Source organism: Salmo salar, chromosome 10 (genome assembly GCF_965601325.2).
Source record: "Salmo salar chromosome 10, fSalSal1, whole genome shotgun sequence".
NCBI lineage: Eukaryota > Metazoa > Chordata > Actinopteri > Salmoniformes > Salmonidae > Salmo > Salmo salar.
In genome coordinates this window covers 25,302,378-25,327,611 of record NC_138300.1, presented here as the reverse complement: position 1 = coordinate 25,327,611, position 25,234 = coordinate 25,302,378, and the positions used below count along the sequence as shown (strand labels likewise).

Here is a 25,234-nt window from a genome sequence, read left to right as displayed (position 1 = left end):
TCGATTCAGCTAGAGGCGGGCAGAGGGAAGAGCAGTTGATTGACGGACCAGGGTCAATTAAACCACAGTTTCTCTCAAATAAAAAGCCTGCCGAGATGATAAAAGCATCACTTATCCCATTTTTCTCCGTTAGGATGCCAGAGTCAGACAGAACTTGTTAAGGCAGGGAAGAAGAGGAATTTGTACACTTCAGTGCATTTACTGTTTTCCAACATTTAGAAGGATCACTAGCAGACCACTGTCCACTGCAGAGTTTTTCTTGCCTTGACCAAGGCCTGATTTCTCATCTAAATGGGCTCAGATAGCACAGAAGAAAACCAAGAGTTAGATCTATCTTTGATGCTGTATTGTTTAAAATGGGCATGCTAATATGCTAGAGGAATAAACATGGAGGATACATGTTCTAGGGCCAACTCAGGGTCAGGAATACAGGAGACAGTGGCTAAATCAGAGGTGAACATGTCATGTAAAAACCCTTTTTAAAATGTCTCTTTAATTAAACGTTTTAAAGTTCGTTATGGGTGTAGTGCCATTCACTGCAAGCCTTTCAGATTTTAAAAATGAGAGACTAACCACAGTCTGGGTGGAGTAGCTAGTAAACAACTGAAGTGTCATGTAATGTGAGATGGGAAATTAAACACAGAAGTGCCATCAGTTAAATGATTGGTATGTTATAGAGGGGTTATTCATGATATGAAAATACTGTCTGTATCAAAGATTGTTTGTTATGGACTTTAACAATGTATGATATAACAGCCCCTAACAGTATCAACATTGACTGTTAATTAGGTCTACACATTTAGATCATGACTAAATGAAGAATTGAAAATGCAACAGAGTAGAAGTGGTACCTATAGATATAGGATGAGTGTGTGTCTGTGTGTGTGGTGTGTGTGTGTGTGTGTGTGTGTGTGTGTGTGTGTGTGTGTGTGTGTGTGTGTGTGTGTGTGTGTGTGTGTGTCTGTATATGTGTGTGTGTCTGTATCTGTGTGTGTGTCTGTGTCCTCTTAAGTCTGTGGCAGAGCAGTTCTTGTTTCGCTCTGGGTCTGTGAGAGTATGAGGAAGTACGTTTGAACGCTTTGAATGTTAAAGTCTTCTAGGTGGCTGTTCTGTCTGTGTGACTGTGTGTGCTGGAGACTTCCTGACTGTGATGGTCGTGCTGTGAAGGGGCTAGTGTGGGATTACCGACACACACAGTGTGGACTTTGAACACCTGGTCCAGGACCGTGGGAGAAGAGGGGCACACGCACCGCCGGCACGATGGTAACACACCACACACCACACACTATTGCAGACTCTCCTCACTAGGACTCGTCTATCCTCTCCATCTACTGTATATGCTGAGCACAGGCAGCTGGTGCCACCTCAATTGGGGAGGACGGGTTCATAGTAATGTCTGGGTTAGAATCATGGAATAGCTTTGACACATCAAGTAAATGATTTCCTTGTGTTTAAAACCATTCCATTCATTTCATTCCAGTCATTATTATGAGCCATTATGAGCCATCCTCCCCTCAACAGCCTCCTGTGTTGGTTTCCTCTATCTCACAGACTTTCTGAAGAACATGGCCTTATATGTTAGGTTAAGGTCACTTGACTCAGCTGTACAGCTCTCACATTAAGCCCGGATGCTGGCACTTATCACACTCTGGAGCCTGGCAACAGCTGACTTAGAACCAACGGGGAAGCACAGTGATGTTCAGTGTGTGTTCATTTTATGTCCAGATGATGAAAGGAAAATAGATAACTGTTATGTTCTATCACTCTTGTCAACAACAATCATACAACAAAGTGCTGCAGAACAGGAGGTAGTGGACATCAAGTAGTAGAGACTCTTAACTCCTTAAATGGAGAACATGCTGTCCTTTCCTCTTTTGACTGACAAGCCCTGCTAGTATCCACTCAGGTTATAGTGAGTGTTTCTAGTCAAGAGGGATAGAAGCATTGATTGAATCCTATGTCCTCACATTTGTGTAAGAATGTGCTGTACACTATGGGGTAGTTAATCAAACTTCTCTGCTGCTGCTACAACCTTGAAGATGCAAAATATTATTTTTTTGTGAAACAAACAAGAAATAACACAAAAACAAACAGAAAACTTCAGTGTGTATAACTATTCACCCCCCAAAGTCAATACATTGTAGAGCCAACTTTTGCAGCAATTACACCTGCAAGTCTCTTGGTGTATATCTCTATAAGCTTGGCACATCTAGCCACTGGGATTTTTGCCCATTCTTCAAGGCAAAACTGCTCCAGCTCCTTTAAGTTGGATGGGTTCCGCTGGTGTACAGCAATCTTTAAGTCATACCACAGATTCTCAATTGGATTGAGGTCTGGGCTTTGACTAGGCCATTCCAAGACATTTAAATGTTTCCCCTTAAACCACTCTAGTGTTGCTTTAGCAGTATGGTTAGGGTCATTGACCTGCTGGAAGGTGAACCTCTGTCCCAGTCTCAAATCTCTGGAAGACTGAAACAGGTTTCCCTCAAGAATTTCCCTGTATTTAGCACCATCCATCATTCCTTCAGTTCTGACTAGTTGTCATTGTCATGACTAGTTTCATTGTGGCAATGAAAAACATTGCCACAACATGATGCTGCCACCACCATGCTTCACTGTGGGGATGGTGTTCTCAGGGTGATGCGGTGTTGGGTTTGCGTCAGACATAGCGTTTTCCTTGATGGCCAAAAAGCTCAATTTTAGTTTCATCTGACTAATTCCATATGTTTGGGGAGTCTCCCACATGCCTTTTGGCGAACACCAAACATGTTTGCTTATTTTTTTCTGGCCACTCTTTCATAAAGCCCAGCTTTGTGGAGTGTACGGCTTAAAGTGGTCTTATGGACAGATACCCAAATCTCCGCTGTGGAGCTTTGCAGCTCCTTCAGGGTTATCTTTGGTCTCTTTGTTGCCTCTCTGATTAATGCCCTCCTTGCCTGGTCTGTGAGTTTTGGTGTGCGGCCCTCTCTTGGCAGGTTTGTTGTGGTGCCATATTCTTTCAATTATTTAATAATGGAATTAATGTTGCACTGTGGGATGTTCAAAGTTTCTGATATTTTTTTATATCCCAACCCTGATCTGTACTTCTCCACAACTTTGTCCCTGACCTGTTTGGAGAGCTCCTTGGTCTTCATGGTGCCACTTGCTTGGTGGTGCCCCTTGCTTAATGGTGTTGCAGACTCTGGGGCCTTTCAGAACAGGTGTATATATACTGAGATCATGTGACAGATCATGTGACACTTAGATTGCACACAGGTGGACTTTTTTTAACTAATTATGTGACTTCTGAAGGTAATTGGTTGCACCAGATCTTATTTAGGGGCTTCATAGCAAAGGGGGTGAATACATATGCATGCACCACTTTTCTGTTTGTTATTCTTTGACATTTTTTGAAACAAGTAATTTTTTTCATTTCACTTCCCCAATTTGGACTATTTTGTGTCTGCCCATTACATGAAATCCAAATAAAAATCAGTTTAAATTACAGGTTGTAATGCAACAAAATAGGAAAAACGCCAAGAGGGTGAATACTTTCGCAAGGCACTGTAGCTCTCTTAAAATCAATGCACTAACAGCAGGTCGCTCTGGATTAAAATGTAAATGGAAGGGTGAACTGTTTAAAGAAGTTCTGTAGTATTGTCTGGAATTGAAAAGCAGCAGTGACGTGTTGACAAGTGGAGAGGGTTTCACAAGATGTAGTGGTGAGGCGTGAGAAGGGAAGTGCAGCAGCCCTGACAGAGAGAAAGAGGGGCCTGTAGTTTCTAGCACAATACTTCCTCCTCACACAGACTCCCAAGCACAGATCCGGCCCCTTGCTGGGTGCGCAAACACACAAAATATTTTCTAAGATAGCTGAGAAGCTTACATTAAGATTTCTTTCATTGCTAGATTGATTTTGGATGCATTGTCACAACTTTTTTCTGCAACAGGCTGACACAGTAGTGAGTGAGTCACAACAGTGATGACAGATGGAATGAACTACAGTAGTGAGTGAGTCACAGCAGTGATGACAGATGGAATGAACTACAGTAGTGAGTGAGTCACAACAGTGATGACAGATGGAATGAACTACAGTAGTTCTCTCTGAGCACACAAAGCATCTCCCAGGTCTGACACTACACAGCAGCAAGTGGGCTATTTTAACATAGCACTGGATCAACAGTCACATCAGCAGTTAGCTATTTAAAGCAGTCAGAACCTTGGTTTCACCCAGCTGAGGCCATTTCTGTGTGCTGAGCAGAATACTTATGGATGTGGTCTGAAATGTGTGACAAACAAACATTGTCTGTCAGGTTGTTCACATGAAAAGTGGAGATGCAAAACAAAATAGATATTCAATTACCGGCCCTCAAGGACTGAAGTACTGCTTGTTTTCTTACAGTATCTAATGTTCATGGTAGCTTATTTGTAATTGAATATCATTGATTGATTGGCCAGAGAGTTGACTGACTCACTGGGGTTGGAATATACATTTGTATTAGAACCTCCTCCTCCAAAGTTATCACTAGCTGGTTGAGAGAGTTGGAACTCAGACCACAGTAATCATGTTAGACCTATTTTCAGGATCCACCACACATCAAAACAACACAGCGTTGGGAACCCAAACAAGGCTAAGATCATATCATACAGTGTAATACAACATCGTTGGCCAAACCTGGTTCAACTCAACTCTTTATGTGGTGATAGGGAAGTCAGGAAACTCTCTGCACGATGTGGTGGACGTCATCATCGTATTGAAGGCATCGGAATGGGAGGGGAGCAGAAAATGAAAAGAAAATCTTTTTTTTTGCAGTTACTTAAAAATGCACTACATTCATTTTGGGTAAAGAAATCACCAAACCATGGCCCAATCAAAGATTTGTATAACTAACCCAAGATAGACCACAGGATCTCGGTTCCAGTGGGAGCAAATAAATCATAGTGGGCAGAATAAGCAAGGAGGTGGGCAGAGCCAAGCAAGAGCTAGTGAGATTCTATTGGTGTGTTCTAGCAAGTATTTGCATATTTCAGTTAGGGAACGCCTACTCTGTGAAGTGTGTGTGCAATAACTCAATTCGCCCTTGCACTCCTTCTAAACAATGCAGTTGTTTGAAACTTTGGCAACGGGTAAAGTCTACAAAATTTAGTCTACTCTGTTCATAACAGATTCTAGTTTTGGAAACAGAAAACTGTATCGAGATCAAATGTTTTATCAATGAGAAAATTGGCAGAATGTCGGCCAGAATCCATCTTGCTCCATCTTCTCCCACTGCCTGCCACTGGGCTTCCTCTCACCAGTGAGTGGAAACGCGAACCAGATGCTTCACATTGCTACATCCTGTGAAATATCTGTCTCATTGCTCTATCTGTGGTCCAATGGTATACTTTAAACAGAGTCCCCTCCCATTCCACAGACTCCTATAGGTAGCATATTCAACAGAGACCACAACTACTGGTTATCACTGTCGTAGATCAGAGTGGGAATGAGTACTTTACAGAGATGGCCAAATTGGCATATGCTCACCTCATCTACAGAGCGTTGCCTGGTAACTGTCCTCAGCTTCCTGTACTGATAACCACAGTTAGTCACATTCTTAATGACACAGTTACACACAGAGAGACCCTGCTGCTGAGAAACTTCTCTCTGATGTCTGCTGGTGCACATGCCTCCCAATTACAGTAGGCCCGTGCTTCTTCTGGTTTTCTATACCCCTCCTGTTTGTAGATACCCTCTCATAATGTTCTGTAGCTCACATTAAGTATGAACTAGGTCATCTATAGATCTACCTCTGCTTTTCTCTCCGCCTCAATTACAAATAAAAAGGGTGTGCATTCCCCAACCCTGACCGTTCTCTCCTGCAGGGCAGTAAGTATCACTGGCAGAGTCAGAATGTCAAGCAGAGTGGTGTGGACGACATGGTGCTACTGTCCAAGATCAGCGAAGACGCCATCGTGGAGAACCTGAAGAAGAGATACATGGATGACTACATCTTCGTATCCTGTTTCATTGTCTGTTAGGGACCTTCCATCACTTCTCACAAATGTCTCTTCAGCAAAAATACAGCAGGGAAGTACACTGTGGAGACACGACCTGCCCCTCACACACTCTCAGACTGATGTATTTATAGGCATACACACATACACACATACACACAAACAAAAAACTGTTACAAAGGGCTTTTAAACCATTTGAGAATTGAGATCATTGAGGTCATTCCTCTGGTCCATAGCATTAGGTCCTTCCATTCTATATCATGGGTGAGCACAGCTGATGTTTGTACTCACACAGTAGCAATAACAAACATACATACCATCCTTGCCTCATCCCCCCTACCACACATATGTACTCACTCAACTTCTTCACATGCGCAGACACACATGAATGTATGCAATAATAGGACTGCACTGTTCCTCTTTTGGATGCACTTTGTGACTCAACAGCACACTTCCGTGTTTTAGTACATATTTTACTGCACATTCAGAACTTACTTCATTCTTTGTGTGAAAAAAAGCATTATATTTGTGTGTGTAATCCAGTCCGGATGAAACTAATGTATGGTTTGGGATATTTATCTTTTTGAAAAGTTTACATAATCAACAATTTCGCTGTGATTGTTTCAATATCATATTCTGTGATTTCACCAGAAACACCCTACCTATTCCTTAACTGTCATGTGCAGACCTATATTGGCTCTGTGTTGATATCCGTGAACCCGTTCAAACAGATGCCCTACTTCACTGACCGGGAAATTGAACTCTACCAAGGGGCTGTGAGTAAACCATCCTATTGTTCAACATATACTTTGGTCTTTATACTGTATTCCCATTCACTTCCTTGTTTACCTTCATAGTTGTATATTAAACTCCCTCTCTCTCTCTCTCTCTCTCTCTCTCTCTCTCTCATTTCTCTCTCTCTCTCGTTTTTCTGTCCATCTTTCTCCATGTAAAGGCCCAGTATGAAAACCCTCCCCACATCTACGCCCTGACTGATAACATGTACAGGAACATGATGATTGATCAGGAGAACCAGTGTGTTATTATCAGGTGTGTTATTATACCAGTGTCATAACTGCTATCTCTTTCTGCTGGCAGGCAGTATGTAGTCCTAGTTCTTCTCTGTGCTTCTCTCTGACGCACCTTAGGCCTTCTCATGTGCGTCATTCTACCCAAAAACCTTTACTTTCACTGCTTTTCTCAGAACTAACAAAGAACCAAAGCTCAATCAGTGTGTCATTTCCTTTCTAACTACACTGAACAGAAATATAAATGCAACATGCAACAATTTAAAAGATTTTTCTCAGTTACAGTTCATATAAGGAAATCAGTCAATCAAAATAAATTCATTAGGCCCCGATCGATGGACTTCACATGACTGGGAATACAGATATGCATCTATTGTTCACAGATACCTTAACAAAAAGGTAGGGGCGTGGATCAGAAAGCCACTATTTGTCTCATGCAGCGTGACACATCTCCTTCGCATAGAGTTGATCAGGCTGTTGATTGTGGCCTGTGGAATGTTGTCCCACTCCTCTTAATGGCTGTACGAAGTTGCTGGATATTGTCGGGAGCTGGAACACGTTGTCGTACACGTCGATCCAGATCATCCCAAACATTTTCAATGTGTGACATGTCTGGTGAGTATGCAGGCCATGGAAGAACTGGGACATTTTCAGCTTCCAGGAATTGTGTAGATCCTTGAGACATGGGGCTGTGCATTATCATGGAAAAACATGAGGTGATTGCGGCGGATGTGCAGAAATTCTTTGGTTGTGCAAACCCACAGTTTCATCAGCTGTCTGGGTGGCTGGTCTCAGATCATCCCGCAGGTGAAGAAGCCTGATGTGGAGGTCCCGGGCTGGCATGGTTACACGTGGTCGTTGGTTATGAGGCCAGTGGGATGTACTTTATATTTTTTATTTTTTAGATTTTTTAAATTATTTATTGAATATTCGAAACATTCAATATACTTGCAGTGAAGCCGCTCAACAACTACACCATACCAGTCATCCAACAGACTCCCATTCAGAGCGACACAGAAGCATCCAGGATCAATGCCCTGCTCAAGGGCATGTTGACCGATCTACCATCAGGCCAAAAAACGTGAACCTGAACCCTCCAAGATCCCTCCACAGTTCCCCAATAGCTGTCCCTAAACCATTTGAGACCCTTCCCACAGTCCCCCCCCCCAGGAAGAAAAAACTAAATAGAAAATACAATTAATTCCATTCCCCACCCCCAGGAACCCCCCAATGCACCAACAACCAAGAGAATGAACTAAAGAGAAAAAAGGAAAAGACAGAAGAAAACAGCAAACAACAATGCAAAAATAATATATATATATATATATAAGGACATCAAGGACAACTGAAATCATAACAGCAATGCCAACTGTATATGTTTGTGTGCATGTCTGATAGTATTACATGTATGTGTGTGTTCTTGTATGTGTTTATTTGAATGAGAGTGTGTGTATATATATGCATGTGTACAAACACCTGCACGGCATCAGCCTCAGGCAAACCGACATTAGTTGTAAAAACACTGCCACTTAGTGTCATTCAAATGTACTTTTTATTATGATTTATTTTGACTTATTTTTTTATTTATTTGTTTTACTTTTATCTTTGACCATCATTCTATCTCTCACACCGCAACTCCACTCCCACTTGTCTCCAATTCCACATACCAACCTTCAGCTTCCCTCAGCCCATCCCATCTATCTCTGCTGGCCACCCACTTCGGGTTTCTACGCAACACGTATCTTTCAACTATACTGTGATGTTTAATGTGCAATTTCAATCTATCTAATCGAATAGAATCCACAGATTGCGAGTTGAAGATAAATACTTTTACTAAGAGTATTACTATATTAGTAATTGAGTAACCCGGTCTCTCCAGATCTCCTAACAGTACTATTTCTCGGGCCAATTTTAGATCAATGCTATGCATTTTCAGCCATTCCTGAACCTGAGACCAGAAACAGGTTTCCTGAGTAGCGGTCTATTGATTAAACAGCATGATGGTCTATTGATTCTGTATCCTCACAACAAAATCTGCAGAGCTTCGATGATTTTATGCCCCAAATATTCAACATTTTGTTGGTGGCAAGAATTCTATATAATAATTTTAGCTGAAAAGCACGAAGTCTTGAATCTTGCGTTGTTTTATATATCAACTCATACACCCTTTACTATGGAATCGGTACATCAAAATGTTGTAATCTGTATGGCACAGTTGTCAACATCCTGGTCCTCAAATGAAACTGGTATACTTTCCTATTTATGCTATTTCTATTCCTCCGCCAGTTTTGATCCTTTATATTGGGCAGACAGACCAGTTCCCTACCTCCTCCCGCTGCCACCCGCCTCCTCCATTTTTTTTTAAATATCATTCGGAGAATCATAGATGACTCCGTCTTCAGTAACGAGTTTCTGCAAATTATTTTTGTTAAGGTTCCTGTATTGGAGATTCAGGAAGAATTTGTGCATTTTTCTCCATATTCCATCCAGTTTGCTTTATTTTTGTAATAGATTACATTAGATCGTTCTTGAATAAGTTCCTCAAGTTCTTTTTGTTTTTCCTCTAACTTGTATCTCTGTAGTATCGTTTTTATTGCTATCTACCTGTACTATTAGTTCATCGATTTCTCTTGTTAGTCTTGTCTCTTTAGCCAGAAACTGCATTTTTATTATTGATGAATATTGAATTGAATGACCCCTGAAGGTACATTTAAAGGTATCCCAAACAATAAGGGGATTTGCTGAACCTATATTATACTGAAACAATTCATTTATAAATTATTTTGTCTTTGTTAAAAATAAGTTGTCCTCCAGTAAACTTTGATAAAATTTCCAATATCCCTGTCCACGTGGAAAATCTATAAGAGTTATGTGAATGCCAATTAGATGATGATCCGATCGCATTCTGTCTCCTATTAAAACCTTTTTAACCTTTGATGCAAGAGAGAAAGAGATAAGAAAGTAGTCAAGATGACTAGCTTGATTAAGTCTCCTCCATGTATATCTCACTAGGTCGGGGTTTTTTAGTCTCCAAATATCCACTATTTCTAATGTGTCCATAATATTTGTGATTTCCTTAATGGCACGGTGATGATAGTTTGTAGAGTGATTACCTTTACGGTCCATTGAGGTACTTAACACTGTGTTATAGTCTCAAACCATAATGATTAGATCATTTGTTGCCTGTAAGTTCAATAAATTGGTATAAATATTTTTGAAGAAGTGTGGTTCATCCTGATTTGGACCATATACAGTGAGGGAAAAAAGTATTTGATCCCCTGCTGATTTTGTACGTTTGCCCACTGACAAAGAAATGATCAGTCTATAATTTTAATGGTAGGTTTATTTGAACAGTGAGAGACAGAATAACAACAAAAAAATCCAGAAAAACGCATGTCAAAAATGTTATAAATTGATTTGCATTTTAATGAGGGAAATAAGTATTTCAGAAAGATTTCTGGCTCCCAGGTGTCTTTTATACAGGTAACGAGCTGAGATTAGGAGCACACTCTTAAAAGGAGTGCTCCTAATCTCAGTTTGTTACCTGTATAAAAGACACCTGTCCACAGAAGCAATCAATCAATCAGATTCCAAACTCTCCACCATGGCGAAGACCAAAGAGCTCTCCAAGGATGTCAGGGACAAGATTGTAGACCTACACAAGGCTGGAATGGGCTACAAGACCATCGCCAAGCAGCTTGGTGAGAAACACAAAAGAACTGTCAATCTCCAATCTCCAGCTCCATGCAAGATCTCACCTCGTGGAGTTGCAATGATCATGAGAACGGTGAGGAATCAGCCCAGAACTACACGGGAGGATCTTGTCAATGATTTCAAGGCAGCTGCGACCATGTCACCAAGAAAACAATTGGTAACACACTACGCCGTGAAGGACTGAAATCCTGCAGTGCCCGCAAGGTCCCCCTGCTCAAGAAAGCACATATACATGCCCGTCTGAAGTTTGCCAATGAACATCTGAATGATTCAGAGGACAACTGGGTGAACGTGTTGTGGTCAGATGAGACCAAAATGGAGGTCTTTGGCATCAACTCAACTCGCCATGTTTGGAGGAGGAGGAATGCTGCCTATGACCCCAAGAACACCATCCCCACCGTCAAACATGGAGGTGGAAACATTATGCTTTGGGGGTGTTTTTCTGCTAAGGGGACAGGACAACTACACCACATCAAAGGGACGATGGACGAGGCCATGTACCGTCAAATCTTGGGTGAGAACCTCCTTCCCTCAGCCAGGGTATTGAAAATGGGTCGTGGATGCGTATTCTAGCATGACAATGACCCAAAACACACGGCCAAGGCAACAAAGGAGTGGCTCAAGAAGAAGCACATTAAGGTCCATGAGTGGCCTAGCCAGTCTCCAGACCTTAATCCCATAGAAAATCTATGGAGGGAGCTGAAGGTTCGAGTTGCCAAACGTCAGCCTCGAAACCTTAATGAGTTGGAGAAGATATGCAAAGAGGAGTGGGACAAAATCCCTCGTGGGATGTGTGCAAACCTGGTGGCCAACTACAAGAAACATCTGACCTCTGTGATTGCCAACAAGGGTTTTACCACCAAGTACTAAGTCATGTTTTGCAGAGGGGTCAAATACTTATTTCCCTCATTAAAATGCAAATCAATTTATAACATTTTTATCATGCGTTTTTCTGGATTTTTTTGTTGTTATTCTGTCTCTCACTGTTCAAATAAACCTACCATTAAAATTATAGACTGATAATTTCTTTGTCAGTGGGCAAACGTACAAAATCAGCAGGGGATCAAATACTTTTTTCCCTCACTGTAAATGAATGAGCCAAATCTTTTTTTTGTCCACTTTCATATTCAACATTTTTGTTAATTAATATCATCACACCCTTTGAGTTCCTTTGTCCATGACAGAAAATTATTTCACCACCCCATTCCTTTTCCCACTCAACTTCATCTAAGGATGTAGAGTGAGTTTCCTGTAAACAGTATATGTTAAACAGTGGGACATACTGCCAAATTCTGTAAAACAACGTTGGAGGCGGCTTATGATAGAGAAATTAACATTAAATTCTCTGGCAACAGCTCTGGTGGACATTCCTGTAGTCAGCATGCCATTTGCACACTCCTTCAAAACTTGAGACATCTGTGGCATTGTGTTGTGTATTAAAACTGCACATTTTAGAGAGGCCTTTTATTGTCCCCAGCACAAGGTGCACCTGTGTAATGATCATGCTATTTAATCAGCTTCTTGATATTCCACACCTGTCAGGTGGATGGATTATCTTGGCAAAGGAGAAATGCTCACAAACAGGGATATAAACAAATTTGTGCACAGAATTTGAAAGAAATAAGCTTTATGTGCATATGGAACATTTCTGTGATATTTTAGTTCAGGTCATGAAACATGGGACCAACAATTTACATGTTGTGTTTATATTTTTGTTTAGTATAAAAGAAACAGAAACTCATGTGCAGCCATAGATCACCTTCACAACAAGTTTCACAAAAAGGGTTTTTGATACAGTGTAAATTAGAGGGTTATCATTAATATGGCTGTATGTTTTGTGTGTGTTGTGCCAGTGGGGAGAGTGGAGCTGGGAAGACTGTGGCTGCAAAATACATTATGGGTTACATCTCCAAAGTATCAGGAGGAGGTGATAAAGTGCAGGTATTACCTTCTGTTATTACTATTACTACTATTACCATTAGCATTACTATTACTACTATTACCATTAGCATTACTGTTACTACTATTACCATTACCATTACTATTACTACTATTAGCATTGCCATTACTATTACTACTATTGCCATTACTATTACTACTATTACCATTACTATTACTATTATTGCCATTACTATTACTACTATTACCATTACCATTACTATAATATTACCATTACTATTATTACTATTACCATTACTATTACTATTATTACCATTGCCATTACTATTACTACTATTACCATTACTATTACTACTATTACCATTACCATTACTATTATTACTATTACCATTACTATTATTACCATTACCATTACTATTACTACTATTACTTTTAGCATTGCCATTACTATTACTACTATTACCATTACTATTACTACTATTACCATTACTATTACTACTATTACCATTACTCTTACTACTATTACCATTACTATTACTACTATTACCATTACCATTACTACTATTACCATTACCATTACTATTATTACCATTACCATTACTACTATTACTATTAGCATTGCCATTACTATTACTAATATTACCATTACCATTACTATTACTACTATTACATTACTATTACTACTATTACCATTACCATTACTAATGACTGTGAAGGAAACTGAAGTGCTGTGTTGTGATGTTTCTCTGTATGTGTCTCTCAGCATGTGAAGGACATCATCCTCCAGTCCAATCCTCTATTGGAGGCCTTCGGCAATGCCAAGACTGTCCGCAACAACAACTCCAGTCGCTTTGTGAGTGATACGTACAGCAATCAGCCTCCCTTCATCTTGTTCTTCCTCCTCCTCCTCTCTAGACACTGTGTGTGGGCTAATAAAGTAAGACTGATACTGTAAACTGATCATTTCTGTTAGTTCTGTGCTAACTCTTCCTATAGACAATACACTGTGCACAGAGGCTGTTGTTTTTCCTGTGCTCTACCAGAGGTGATCTGCATTCTGCAGACTATATACCCACAGCAGCAGTATGCAACAGCCACCTTTCACCCTCTCCCCTTTCCCTACTGCTGAGATCCTGAGATGTTAGCCTCAACTCCTAACCACATCCACATGCAACAGTGCAGGCTTTGTAGCTGAGTGCATGTCACCTCTGGGGTTTCCTGCCTCTGAGGTGCCCAGCTGTGTGTACTGTAGGCCTCTATTACAGAAGAACAACACAGTGAGATGAAAGAGCTTGAGAAGACTGAGCTGAGGTGAAATCCTGGGTGGGGTCAACAGCTGTGTAGTAATGTAAATATCTTATTTTGTGGTACATCTTGTGGTACAGAGCAGTAGTACATCTCGTGTCACTGCTCTGATAATTCCATTCTACCAATACATAGGGCCACATACCCATTGCCATTTAAATATGAGTCATTTACAGACACTCTTATCCAGAGCTACTTACAGGAGCAATTAGGGTATAGTGCCCTGATCAAGGGAACATCTACAGATTTTTCACCTAGTCCGTTCAGGGCTTCGAAACAGCGCTCTTTCGGTTACTGGCCCAACGTTCTTAACCACTAGGCTACCTGCCCCCCGGACCACAACCACAAAGTCAGAATAATGAACCATGTCGAATTTGAGTGATAGGTTTTTGTGTGTGTTCTAATCTAACAGGGTAAGTACTTTGAGATCCAGTTTAGCAGAGGAGGAGAGCCGGACGGTGGTAAAATCTCCAACTTCCTCCTTGAGAAGTCGAGGGTCGTGAGCCAGAATGAGAATGAGAGGAACTTCCACATCTACTACCAGGTCAGTCAGGCCCCGAACTAGGCCAGCAGTAATTTAACAACCCACAATGACAATGTGTTTGACTTTCTCACCCTACAGCACAGATTTAACGGTTCTGTAGGGTTTCATAATTGGGTGTGAATTGTTGATGTGTAATTCATGTGCTGTAACTTTCAATTGTGTTTTGTCTGAACTGTTGTATTTAGCTAATAGAGGGAACCAACCCCCAGCAGAAAGAAGCCCTGGGCATCATGACTCCAGAATACTACTACTACCTGAACCAGTCTGGGACATACAAAGTGGACGGAACCAATGACAGCAAGGACTTTCAGGAGACAATGGTACCGCCATCAGGGCTAAAAACAGAGTACACATTTTTTTTCCTTTATTGAGACATCACAGAAGCGCTGGGAGCAAATTGACACTCATATTTATGTTCATAATACAGGCTTATATTAGCTAAATATACTGTTCTATTGTGTATTCCCGGTCCTTGTGTGTTGTCAGGGCCAGCAGTAATGGCGCTCTGTTCAGGACCATAGACATCAGTGTTTTGTTTTGTCCACAGGAAGCCATGAATGTGATTGGGATCCCAGAGGCCTACCAGGCTCAGGGGCTGCAGATCATAACAGGAATCCTGCACCTTGGAAACATCAGCTTCATAGAGGCAGGCAACTATGGGCAGGTGGAGAGCACTGACTGTGAGTGGGAGAAGACAAACATGCCTAATACACACACATGTACATGAACACATGCTCACAGAGCTCCACATGAACACATGCACACAGAGCTCCACATGAACACATGCACACAGAGCTCCACATGAACACATGCACACAGAGCTCCACATGAACACATGCACACAGAGCTCCACATGAACACATGCACACAGAGCTCCACATGAACACATGCACACAGAGCTCCACATGAACACATGCACACAGAGCTCCACATGAACACATGCACACAGAGCTCCACATGAACACATGCACACAGAGCTCCACATGAACACATGCACACAGAGCTCCACATGAACACATGCACACAGAGCTCAACATGCACACATGCACACAGAGCTCCACATGAACACATGTACACAGAGCTCCACATGAACACATGCACACAGAGCTCCACATGAACACATGCACACAGAGCTCCAGATGAACACATGCACACAGAGCTCCACATGAACACATGCACACAGAGCTCCACATGAACACATGCACACAGAGCTCCACATGAACACATGCACACAGAGCTCCACATGAACACATGCACACAGAGCTCCAGATGAACACATGCACACAGAGCTCCACATGCACAAGTAAGCATCAATGCAACTGTCCCCATAAGGTGAAAAAACATTAGAGGGATAGTCACCAAAACACACTTTTGCCATAATGAAAGCATGAATTAATTTATTTTGCTCAGGTGTTCTGTTTGTTCTGTATGTTTTTCCTCCCTCCCAGTGCTTGCCTTCCCTGCCTATCTGCTGGGCATTGACCCAACGCGTCTGCAAGACAAACTGACCAGCAGAAAGATGGACTCAAAGTGGGGTGGAAAGTCTGAGTCCATTGATGTAACACTCAACCAAGAACAAGCCACCTATACCCGAGACGCCCTGGCAAAGGCCCTCTACACACGACTCTTTGACTACCTGGTGGAGGTCAGGGACAACTAAACTCAGCCAAAAAAAGAAACATCCTCTCACTGTCAACTGCATTTATTTTCAGCAAACTTAACATGTGTAAATATTTGTAAGAACATAACAAGATTCCACAACTGAGACATAAACTGAACAAGTTCCACAGACATGTGACTAACAGATGGAATAATGTGTCCCTGAACAAAGGAAGGGTCAAAATTAACAGTCAGTATCTGGTGTGGCCACCAGCTGCATTAAGTACTGCAGTGCATCTCCTCCTCATGGACTGCACCAGATTTGCCAGTTCTTGCTGTGAGATGTTACCCCACTCTTCCGCCAAGGCACCTGCAAGTTCCTGGACATGGGGTGGCTCCGTGTAGCTCAGTTGGAAGAGCATGGTGTTTGCAACGCCAGGGTTGTGGGTTCGATTCCCACGGGGGACCAGTACGGAGAAAAAAATGTATGAAATGTATGTAATGTATGCATTCACTACTGTAAGTCGCTCTGGATAAGAGCGTCTGCTAAATGACTAAAATGTAAAATGTAATTCTGGGGGAACGGCCCCTAGCCCTCACCCTCCGATCCAACAGGTCCCAGGCGTGCTCAATGGGATTGAGATCCGGGCTCTTCGCTGGCCATGGCAGAACACTGACATTCCTGTCTTGTAGGAAATCACGCAAAGAACGAGCAGTATGGCTGGTGGCATTGTTATGCTGGAGGGTCATGTCAGGATGAGCCTGCAGGAAGGGTACCACATGAGGGAGGAGGATGTCTTCCCTGTAACGCACAGCGTTGATATTGCCTGCAATGACAACAAGCTCAGTCTGATGATGCTGTGACACACCGCCCCAGACCCTGACGAACCCTCCACCTCCAAATCGATCCTGCTCCAGAGTATAGGCCTCAGTGTAACGTTCATTCCTTCGACAATAAGCGCGAATCCGACCATCACCCCTGGTGAGACAAAACCGCGACTCGTCAGTGAAGAGCACTTTTTGCTGTCCTGTCTGGTCCAGCGATGGTGGGTTTGTGCCCATAGGCGATGTTGTTACCGGTGATGTCTGGTGAGGACCTGCCTTGCAATAGGCCTGCAGGCCCTCAGTCCAGCCTCTCTCAGCCTATTGCCTATCAGACAGTCTGAGCACTGATGGAGGGATTGTGCGTTCCTGGTGTAACTTGGGCAGTTGTTGTTGCCATCCTGTACCAGTCTCGCAGGTGTGATGTTCGGATGTACTGATCCTGTGCAGGTGTTGTTACACGTGGTCTGCCACTGCGAGGACCATCAGTTGTCTATCCTGTCTCCGTGCAGCGCTGTCTTAGGCATCTCACAGTACAGACATTGCAATTTATTGCCCTGGCCACATCTGCAGTCCTCATGCCTCTTTGCAGCATGCCTAAGGCACGTTCACGCAGATGAGCTGGGATCCCGGGCATCTTTCTTTTGGTGTTTTTCAGAGTCAGTAGAAAGGCCTCTTTAGTGTCCTAAGTTTTCATAACTGTGACCTTAATTACATACCGTCTGTTAGCTGTTAGTGTCTTAATGACCGTTCCACAGGTCGATGTTCATTAATTGTTTATGAACAATTCATTGAACAAGCATGGGAAACAGTGTTTAAACCCTTTACAATGAAGATCTGTGAAGTTATTTGGATTTTTATGAATTATCTTTGGAAGACAGGGTCCTGAAAAAGGGACGTTTCTTTTTTTGCTGAGTTTACTATACACTGCAACAATACACACACAGACACAAATACAGTAATGGTGACACGTCCATTTCATACTAATTAACTCTCCTCTCTCTTCCTCTCCTATTACCAGGCAATAAACAAAGCCATACAGAAACCTCATGAAGAATTCAGTATAGGAGTACTTGACATATATGGCTTTGAGATATTTCAGGTGAATGGTATATTAAATACAAAGACATGTCCATCTCTGAACTCTGGGATAATAAGACCAGACATAGCTATGTGGTAACATTGTCTTCAACCTGGATGTGTGCTTTCTGACAGAGGAATGGGTTTGAGCAGTTCTGCATCAACTTTGTTAACGAGAAGCTACAGCAGATATTTATTGAGCTGACACTGAAGGCTGAACAGGTACAAACCACTCTCAAACATCAACACTTTTCATTTCCTTTACGAGGTGTCTTGGATGTTGTGAGAATTATATTGGCATTGTCTATCTCGCTATGTTTCTCCCAGGAGGAGTATGTTCAGGAAGGCATCAAGTGGAAACCAATTGAGTATTTCAACAACAAGGTTGTGTGTGACCTCATCGAGAATAAGTTGGTGAGCCCAAAATGACAACATCTCAATGCAATTTCCACAAATGTGTCTTTATTCTGCTTGTGGCTACCACGCTACATGTCTAACAATCCCCTTCAGAACCCGCCAGGCATCATGAGTGTGCTGGATGATGTGTGTGCCACCATGTATGCCAAGGGTGAGGGGGCAGATGGCACCCTGCTCCAGAAGCTCTCTGCGGTGGTGGGCACTCACGAACACTTCAACAGCTGGAGCTCTGGCTTTGTCATCCACCACTACGCAGGCAAGGTGGGTACCAGGAGAGGACAAGCCTTCTCACGCTCAAAACACATAGAAGTAGACACTTCTAGGCTGAGGTAGAAAGGAATGTTCCATCAATGGGAAGTGGGTAGGTAGACATGTGGGTGCAGGAAGTGTGAATGTTGATATTTACACATGTTGTCTCATGTCACCTCAGGTCTCCTACGAAATAAACGGCTTCTGTGAGAGAAACCGGGACGTGCTTTTTACTGACCTCATTGAACTCATGCAGAGCAGTGAACAGTACGTATGCCTCTATCTTTACCTTAACAGACACGCGTCTCAAAACAACCAAGGCTTGAAAATAATGTGGGTGGGATCAATGAAATGTGGTCCTCCGTCTTGTTCCCACAGTGACTTCATCCGCAGCCTCTTCCCTGAAAACCTCAACACAGACAAGAAGAGCAGGCCCACCACTGCTAGCTGTAAGATCAAGGTAACTGTCCCCACTCTACTGCCAGCACTGTGGTTCAGTGGCTGAGTGGAACAGTACACCCATAGGTTTGAGGTTATTAGTAGCTACCTGGTGGTACATCTATCTCTTATGTTCTCTCTGCAGAAACAAGCCAATGATCTGGTGAACACGTTGATGAAGTGCACCCCCCACTATATCCGATGTATCAAACCCAATGAGACTAAGAGACCCAAGGACTGGGAGGAGAGCCGGTGTGTCCCTATTACACCCCCCAACAGACACCAAATATCCAATAGCAGAACATTCAGAGAATTCAGCAGGGAGTTATGACGGTATAGTTTGGAACATTAGAATTGGAACATTAGAATAAAGGAGATGATTAAACTATGTGTGTGTTTAGGGCCAAGCACCAGGTGGAGTACCTTGGGCTGCGGGAGAACATCCGTGTACGTCGAGCCGGCTACGCCTATCGCAGAGTCTTCAATAAGTTCCTACAGAGGTGAGTCTTACTTACTCTTAGGTGTGTGTCCTTCAGTGTCTGCTTTGTGCAGACACTGGGGGGGGGGGGGGGGGGTGTAGTTATGTCCCCCCCAGTGCCTGACCCTCTGTGTGTGGCCTGCAGGTATGCCATCCTGACGGCAGAGACGTGGCCGTGCTGGCAGGGGGGAGAGCAGCAGGGGGTCCTGCATCTCCTCCGCTCTGTCAACATGGACACAGATCAGTACCAGATGGGGCGCTCCAAGGTCTTCGTCAAGGCCCCAGAGTCGGTAGGGGCCCACATAGGTCTCCCTAAGAAAAGTGCTGTTCTTTTATCTCAATGGGTCGTCCCGGTTTACATGAATATATGAAATGTATTACAAAAAAGGTGTGAGGTATTCATCTATATACTGTAAAATGGTTTCTTTGATCAAAGCATTCCCTCTCCCCTCCGTCTCTCCTAGCTCTTCCTATTGGAGGAGATGCGGGAGAGGAAATTCGACATGTTCGCCAGGACCATCCAGAAGGCCTGGAGGAAGTACATCGCCAGGAGGAAATATGAACAGATGAGGGAGGAGGGTAAGTGTGTCAATGATCCTAGAGAGGTGTGTGGGGATGAAACAAGGAAGAAATATGAATATACATTAATCAATGTAAATACAGAAATATGAATATACACAAATCAATGTAAATACAGAAAATGAATATACAGCAAAGAATATGTCCTTGAAGGGTCTTACTTAAAATGACCATGAACTCCCCTCTCTCGCATGTTGTCCGCAGCCTCGGACATCCTGTACAACTCTAAGGAGCGGAGGAGGAACAGCATCAACAGGAACTTTGTAGGTGACTACCTGGGACTGGAGCAGAGGCCTGAGCTCAGACAGTTCCTGGCCAAGAGGGAGCGAGTCGACTTTGCAGATTCTGTCAACAAGTTTGACCGCAGGTTCAATGTGAGTCTACCTGTCCCTCCCCTACAGAGCGGTGAGGAAAAGAGAGCCAATGCCGGGGTTAACTACACAACATGGGGTTAACTTCTTCCATCTTCCATTTACACCCACTCATTCTCACTCTTATTCTTTCTCTCCCCCTCCCATTTTCTCTCTCCAGTCCATCAAGAGGGACCTGATTCTGTCTCCCAAGGGTATCTACCTGATAGGCAGAGAGAAGGTGAAGAAGGGGCCAGAGAAGGGGCAGATAAAGGAGGTGTTAAAACGGAAGCTGGAGTTTGAGAGCATCCACTCTGTCTCGCTCAGGTAAAGGGTTTTTCTCCCTGCTACACTTAGAATAGCATATACCAGTCCAGTGTGATGTATTTCCAGGCAGTACCATTGGGAACTTTTGTTGTCAGCGTTGTCATTAATAAACAGGAATTGATCACACAGGATATGTAAAAAAAATAACTTTGCTATATCCGCCTACTCTGTGTGACACTTCTTGTCTTCTATCAACGGCAATCGCTCAACCCTTTCCATTTCTGCCTTTCTCCCTCTCCCTGTAGTATGAGACAGGATGATTTCTTCATCGTGCATGAGGCTCAGTATGACAGTCTGCTGGAGTCCAACTTCAAGACTGAGTTCCTCAGCCTGCTCTGTAAGCGCTATGAAGAGGCGACCAAGAACAAGCTGTCTCTCTCCTTCAACGACAGGTAGGACTACACACATACTGGATAGGAACAGCCTTGCTATATGACTCTCTATGTGTGGTCTCCATAGTTTAGTTGATCGAGTTAACTTTGGATGAAAGCATTTGGTAAAATGGATCATATCATTCATGTCCACTGTTGTGGCTCTCTATAGACTGGAGTTCCGGGTGAAGAAGGAGGGCTGGGGTGGAGGGGGCACCCGTGTTGTGGTGTTCCAGAGGGGACAGGGAGACCTGGCAGAGATCAAACCAGCTGGAAAGACCCTCACCATCAACGTGGGAGATGGCCTGCCAAAGACCTCCAGTGAGTAGCAGGAACAGAAAGAATCACATACCGAAGTGGAAAAGAGACATAGATATAGTAGATCATGTATAGAATACTAGGTCTGACTCAATACAGTGTACAGTATATAATATATCCTGTTAATCCTAATATGTCATAGTTTAAAACTCTACATGTTTATTTTGTCAGAGCCCACCAAGAAGGGATCTCCACAGAACCATGGAGGAGGCAGGAGTCAGCCTCCCAGCAGAGGTAAACTCCACGAACATGGACTTGCAGTGCTTACTATGAACTGTACCACCACTGTGATAATTATGTTGAGATATTAGAGGTCGTAGTGTATGAATGGTATACAATTTGTCTTGTGTTTTGATGGTATCTGTGTTCCTCTTCTTTGACTAGGGCACCAGAATGGTGCACCCAGAGGTAGAGGTGCTCCACCGCCCCAGCAGCCAGAGCATACCTACTCCATCCCCCAGAAACGGAACCGGCCCCCCAGCGCCGCCCTCCCCAAACTGGGCTCCCTGAATACAAGACGAGGCTCGGCTCAGACTCAGCAGGGGAACCTGGACTTCCTCAACGTGCCTGACCAGGGCGTGTCTGGGTGAGCTGAATAAACTGAGCACACAGTGGGTATTCACAAAATATACTATCTGCAGTGAAGGGTTGGAGTTGGGCTCTCATCTCTCTCATCCCCCCCCCCCCCCCCCCCCCCCTCTCTCTCTCTCTCTCTCTCTCTCATCTCTCTCATCCCTCTCTCTCTCTCGCTCATCTCTTTCATCCCACTCTCTCTCTCATCCCCCCCCTCTCTCTCTCTCTCTCTCTCTCTCTCATCCTCTCTCTCTCTCTCTCTCTCTCTCTCTCTCTCTCTCTCTCATCTCTCTCATCCCTCTCTCTCTCTCATCCCCACCCCCTCTCTCTCTCTCTCATCTCTCTCTCTCATCTCTCTCATCCCTCTCTCTCTCATCCCCCCTTTCTCTCTCTCTCATCCCCCTCTCTCTCTCTCATCTCTCATCCCTCTCTCTCTCTCTCTCTCTCTCTCATCCCCCCCTCTCTCTCCCTCTCTCATCCCCCCCCTCTCTCTCTCTCCAGAATGCAGAGGAAGAGGAGTATCAGCAGCCAGCGGCCCCCCCCGGCCCCGTCCAGCCGGCCCAAGGCCCAGCCACGCCCCACCGGCCCGCGTTGCCGGGCGAAGTACCAATATGCTGGCCAGGACACAGACGAGCTCAGCTTTGACACCAATGATATCATCGACCTGCTCAATGAAGGTGAGGAACACGTAGGGAAGGAATATAATAGTACTCAATTCTCTATTTGTTAAAAAACTATGTCCATCTCAACAACGGAAAAGGGTGTGAAGAAAGAGGCAGAAGAGACTAGAGAACTTGTTGGATGCTTGGCACTACTACACCAGTGCTGTTATGCTTTAAGTGCTGATCCCGAATAAGCTCACAGCATCAATTCATGCTCAGACCTGTATTGGATGAGTTCTAAGACTGTACTGTGTATGGAGTCCACAGCTGTCCATATCTCTGTGTTCCCCTGCAGATGCATCAGGCTGGTGGAGAGGCAGGTTTTGTGGCAAGGAAGGACTCTTCCCTGGGAACTATGTGGAGAAGATCTGATTACTGCCTGTCCTGTGGCCCAACAAACTATGTATACAACAGACATGACTATCCACTGTAAAGCAATGGTGAATTGCATGTAAGCCTAACAGTAATTACAAGAGATATCTGATTTACAAGCGTATCAATAGAATCATCATGTTGACACCAGTTCTTTATAATATCTGCACAACAATATAAGTAAGATGCATGTTGGAAAGCTAGCTGAAACAGAGAACCATGACTTTCTTTTTCCAGTTTCACAAAAGAGGACAGCTTTGAGGTGCTAACTCAAAATCGGACGCAATGATTTTATGCATATTATTAAAAAAATAGCTTTGTGAGAACCGTGTAACAAATGTAATGCTATCAAGTGTAGAAAAAAAAGCATCCCAGAAATTTAAAGGGACAATCAACAGTTTCTACATCCATTTTTTTGACTAATAAATTAATGATATGCACCCATTGATTCCTGAAAAAAATTACTTATAAATGCCTCACGAGCTTAGTTCAACTGTCATACCCCATCAGAACCCAAAATGTAAGCTTGTTTAACCCCAATGTTTGGAAACAAAGAAAATGTAAACAAACACTATACAGCCTCAAAATACGGTCAAAACTATCATTTTGCTATCTTGGATGGTCATTCCTTGCACCCATAGCTCTGTCTATGAATTTGAGTGATTACATTTCTCCAGCCTGATCCCTCAGCTTTTTACTGAACCAGGGGTGTGGAGGCTGCGTTGATATTGTTTCTACTTATGATTGCTGCTTTAAGCAACCACTGGGAGGTACCGCTGCACCATTTCAGTCAATGTGCACTGAGCATAAAAGTTTGACTGGTGTATGATAATATACATGGTTATTTTATGTTATAAACTTGTAATTACAAATAATAGTTCTGCTATGTTGAATTAATTACAAAACGAGTTAATGTGTTGTAAAATTAGAATTTATATTTTTGTGAAGTGGCAGTGGTCATAATAAAGACAATTATTATAGATACAGAAATGACTGATATACTGTTTTTGTCTCCTTGACGCAATGTGTAACTAAATGAAATTGAATGCTTGAAGGCCACCTCATTCTTATATCATGTTTAGCTATCAATAATGATCCCTGGAATGCACCCTTGTTTTTCAAAGTCTCGTAACCCTTGAAGAATGCTGTCTTCATTATGGCTATGAATGATGTGTTGTCAGGAGAGAGTGCAGCACAGTAGATTCTTCTTCAGCTGGGAGGACTGGTCCAGCAGGTGAGCTCTGACTGAAACTGGGAGCTTTACACGTTAAGAATGGAAATGCTAATCCATTACAATGTTGAATGTGTGGATGCAGTTTATAGTCGTTTTTGGAACAGTTACTGAAGCATGCAGCAGGTGATGGTTCCATCTTTGACCAATTATGTTGTATAAAAACATGTCTTGACAATATGAAGTGTTGAATATGCATAGTAGAAAAGTGCATACAGTGTATTCAGAAATTATTCAGACCTCTTGACTATTTCCACATGTTGTTACATTACAGCCTTATTCTAAAATGGATTAAATAGTTTTTCCCCACTCATTAATCTACACACAATACCCCATAAGGACAAAGCAAAAACAGTTTTTTTGAAAATTTTGCAGATTTATTACAAATAAAAAAATTAAATATCACATTTACATAAGTATTCAGACCTTTTACTCAGTACTTTGTTGAAGCACCTTTGGCAGTGATTACAGCCTGGAGTATTCTTGGATATGACGCTACAAGCTTGGCAAACCTTTATTTGGAGAGTTTCTCCCATTCTTCTCTGCAGATTCTCTCAAGCTCTGTCAGGTTGGATGGGGAGCGTCGCTGCACAGCTATTTTCAGGTCTCTCCAGAGATGTTCGACCGGGTTCAAGTCCGGGCTCTGGCTGGCCCACTCAAGGACATTCAGAGACCCGAAAGCCCCTCCTGCGTTGTCTTGGCTGTCTGCTTAGGGTCATTGTCCTGTTGGAATGTGTACCTTCGCCCCAGTCTGAGGTCATGAGTGCTCTGGAGCAGGTTTTCATCAATGATCTCTCTGTACTTTGCTCCGTTCATCTTTCCCTCGATCTTGACTAGTCTCCCAGTCCCTGCCGCTGAAAAACATCCCCACAGCATGATGCTGCCACCACCATGCTTCACCGTAG

The 25,234-nt window shown here is 43.1% G+C and overlaps 1 protein-coding gene across 1 annotated transcript; it reads left to right on the top strand.

Moving 5' to 3' along the window:
* The first annotated feature begins 986 nt into the window (after positions 1 to 986).
* On the top strand, positions 987 to 24,088 carry myo1f (myosin IF). The gene is made up of 28 exons (XM_014216509.3): positions 987 to 1,263; positions 5,842 to 5,973; positions 6,660 to 6,749; positions 6,929 to 7,023; positions 12,569 to 12,656; positions 13,378 to 13,467; positions 14,332 to 14,463; positions 14,649 to 14,783; positions 15,011 to 15,143; positions 15,912 to 16,108; positions 17,906 to 17,986; positions 18,100 to 18,186; positions 18,292 to 18,378; positions 18,475 to 18,642; positions 18,812 to 18,897; positions 19,009 to 19,090; positions 19,214 to 19,320; positions 19,470 to 19,568; positions 19,692 to 19,836; positions 20,011 to 20,125; positions 20,330 to 20,499; positions 20,657 to 20,802; positions 21,048 to 21,194; positions 21,346 to 21,494; positions 21,663 to 21,725; positions 21,876 to 22,077; positions 22,566 to 22,741; positions 23,022 to 24,088. Exons 1-28 carry the CDS (start codon positions 1,261 to 1,263, stop codon positions 23,096 to 23,098), a joined length of 3,282 nt encoding a protein of 1,093 aa, XP_014071984.2. The 5' UTR covers positions 987 to 1,260; the 3' UTR covers positions 23,099 to 24,088.
* Positions 24,089 to 25,234: the final 1,146 nt, after the last annotated feature.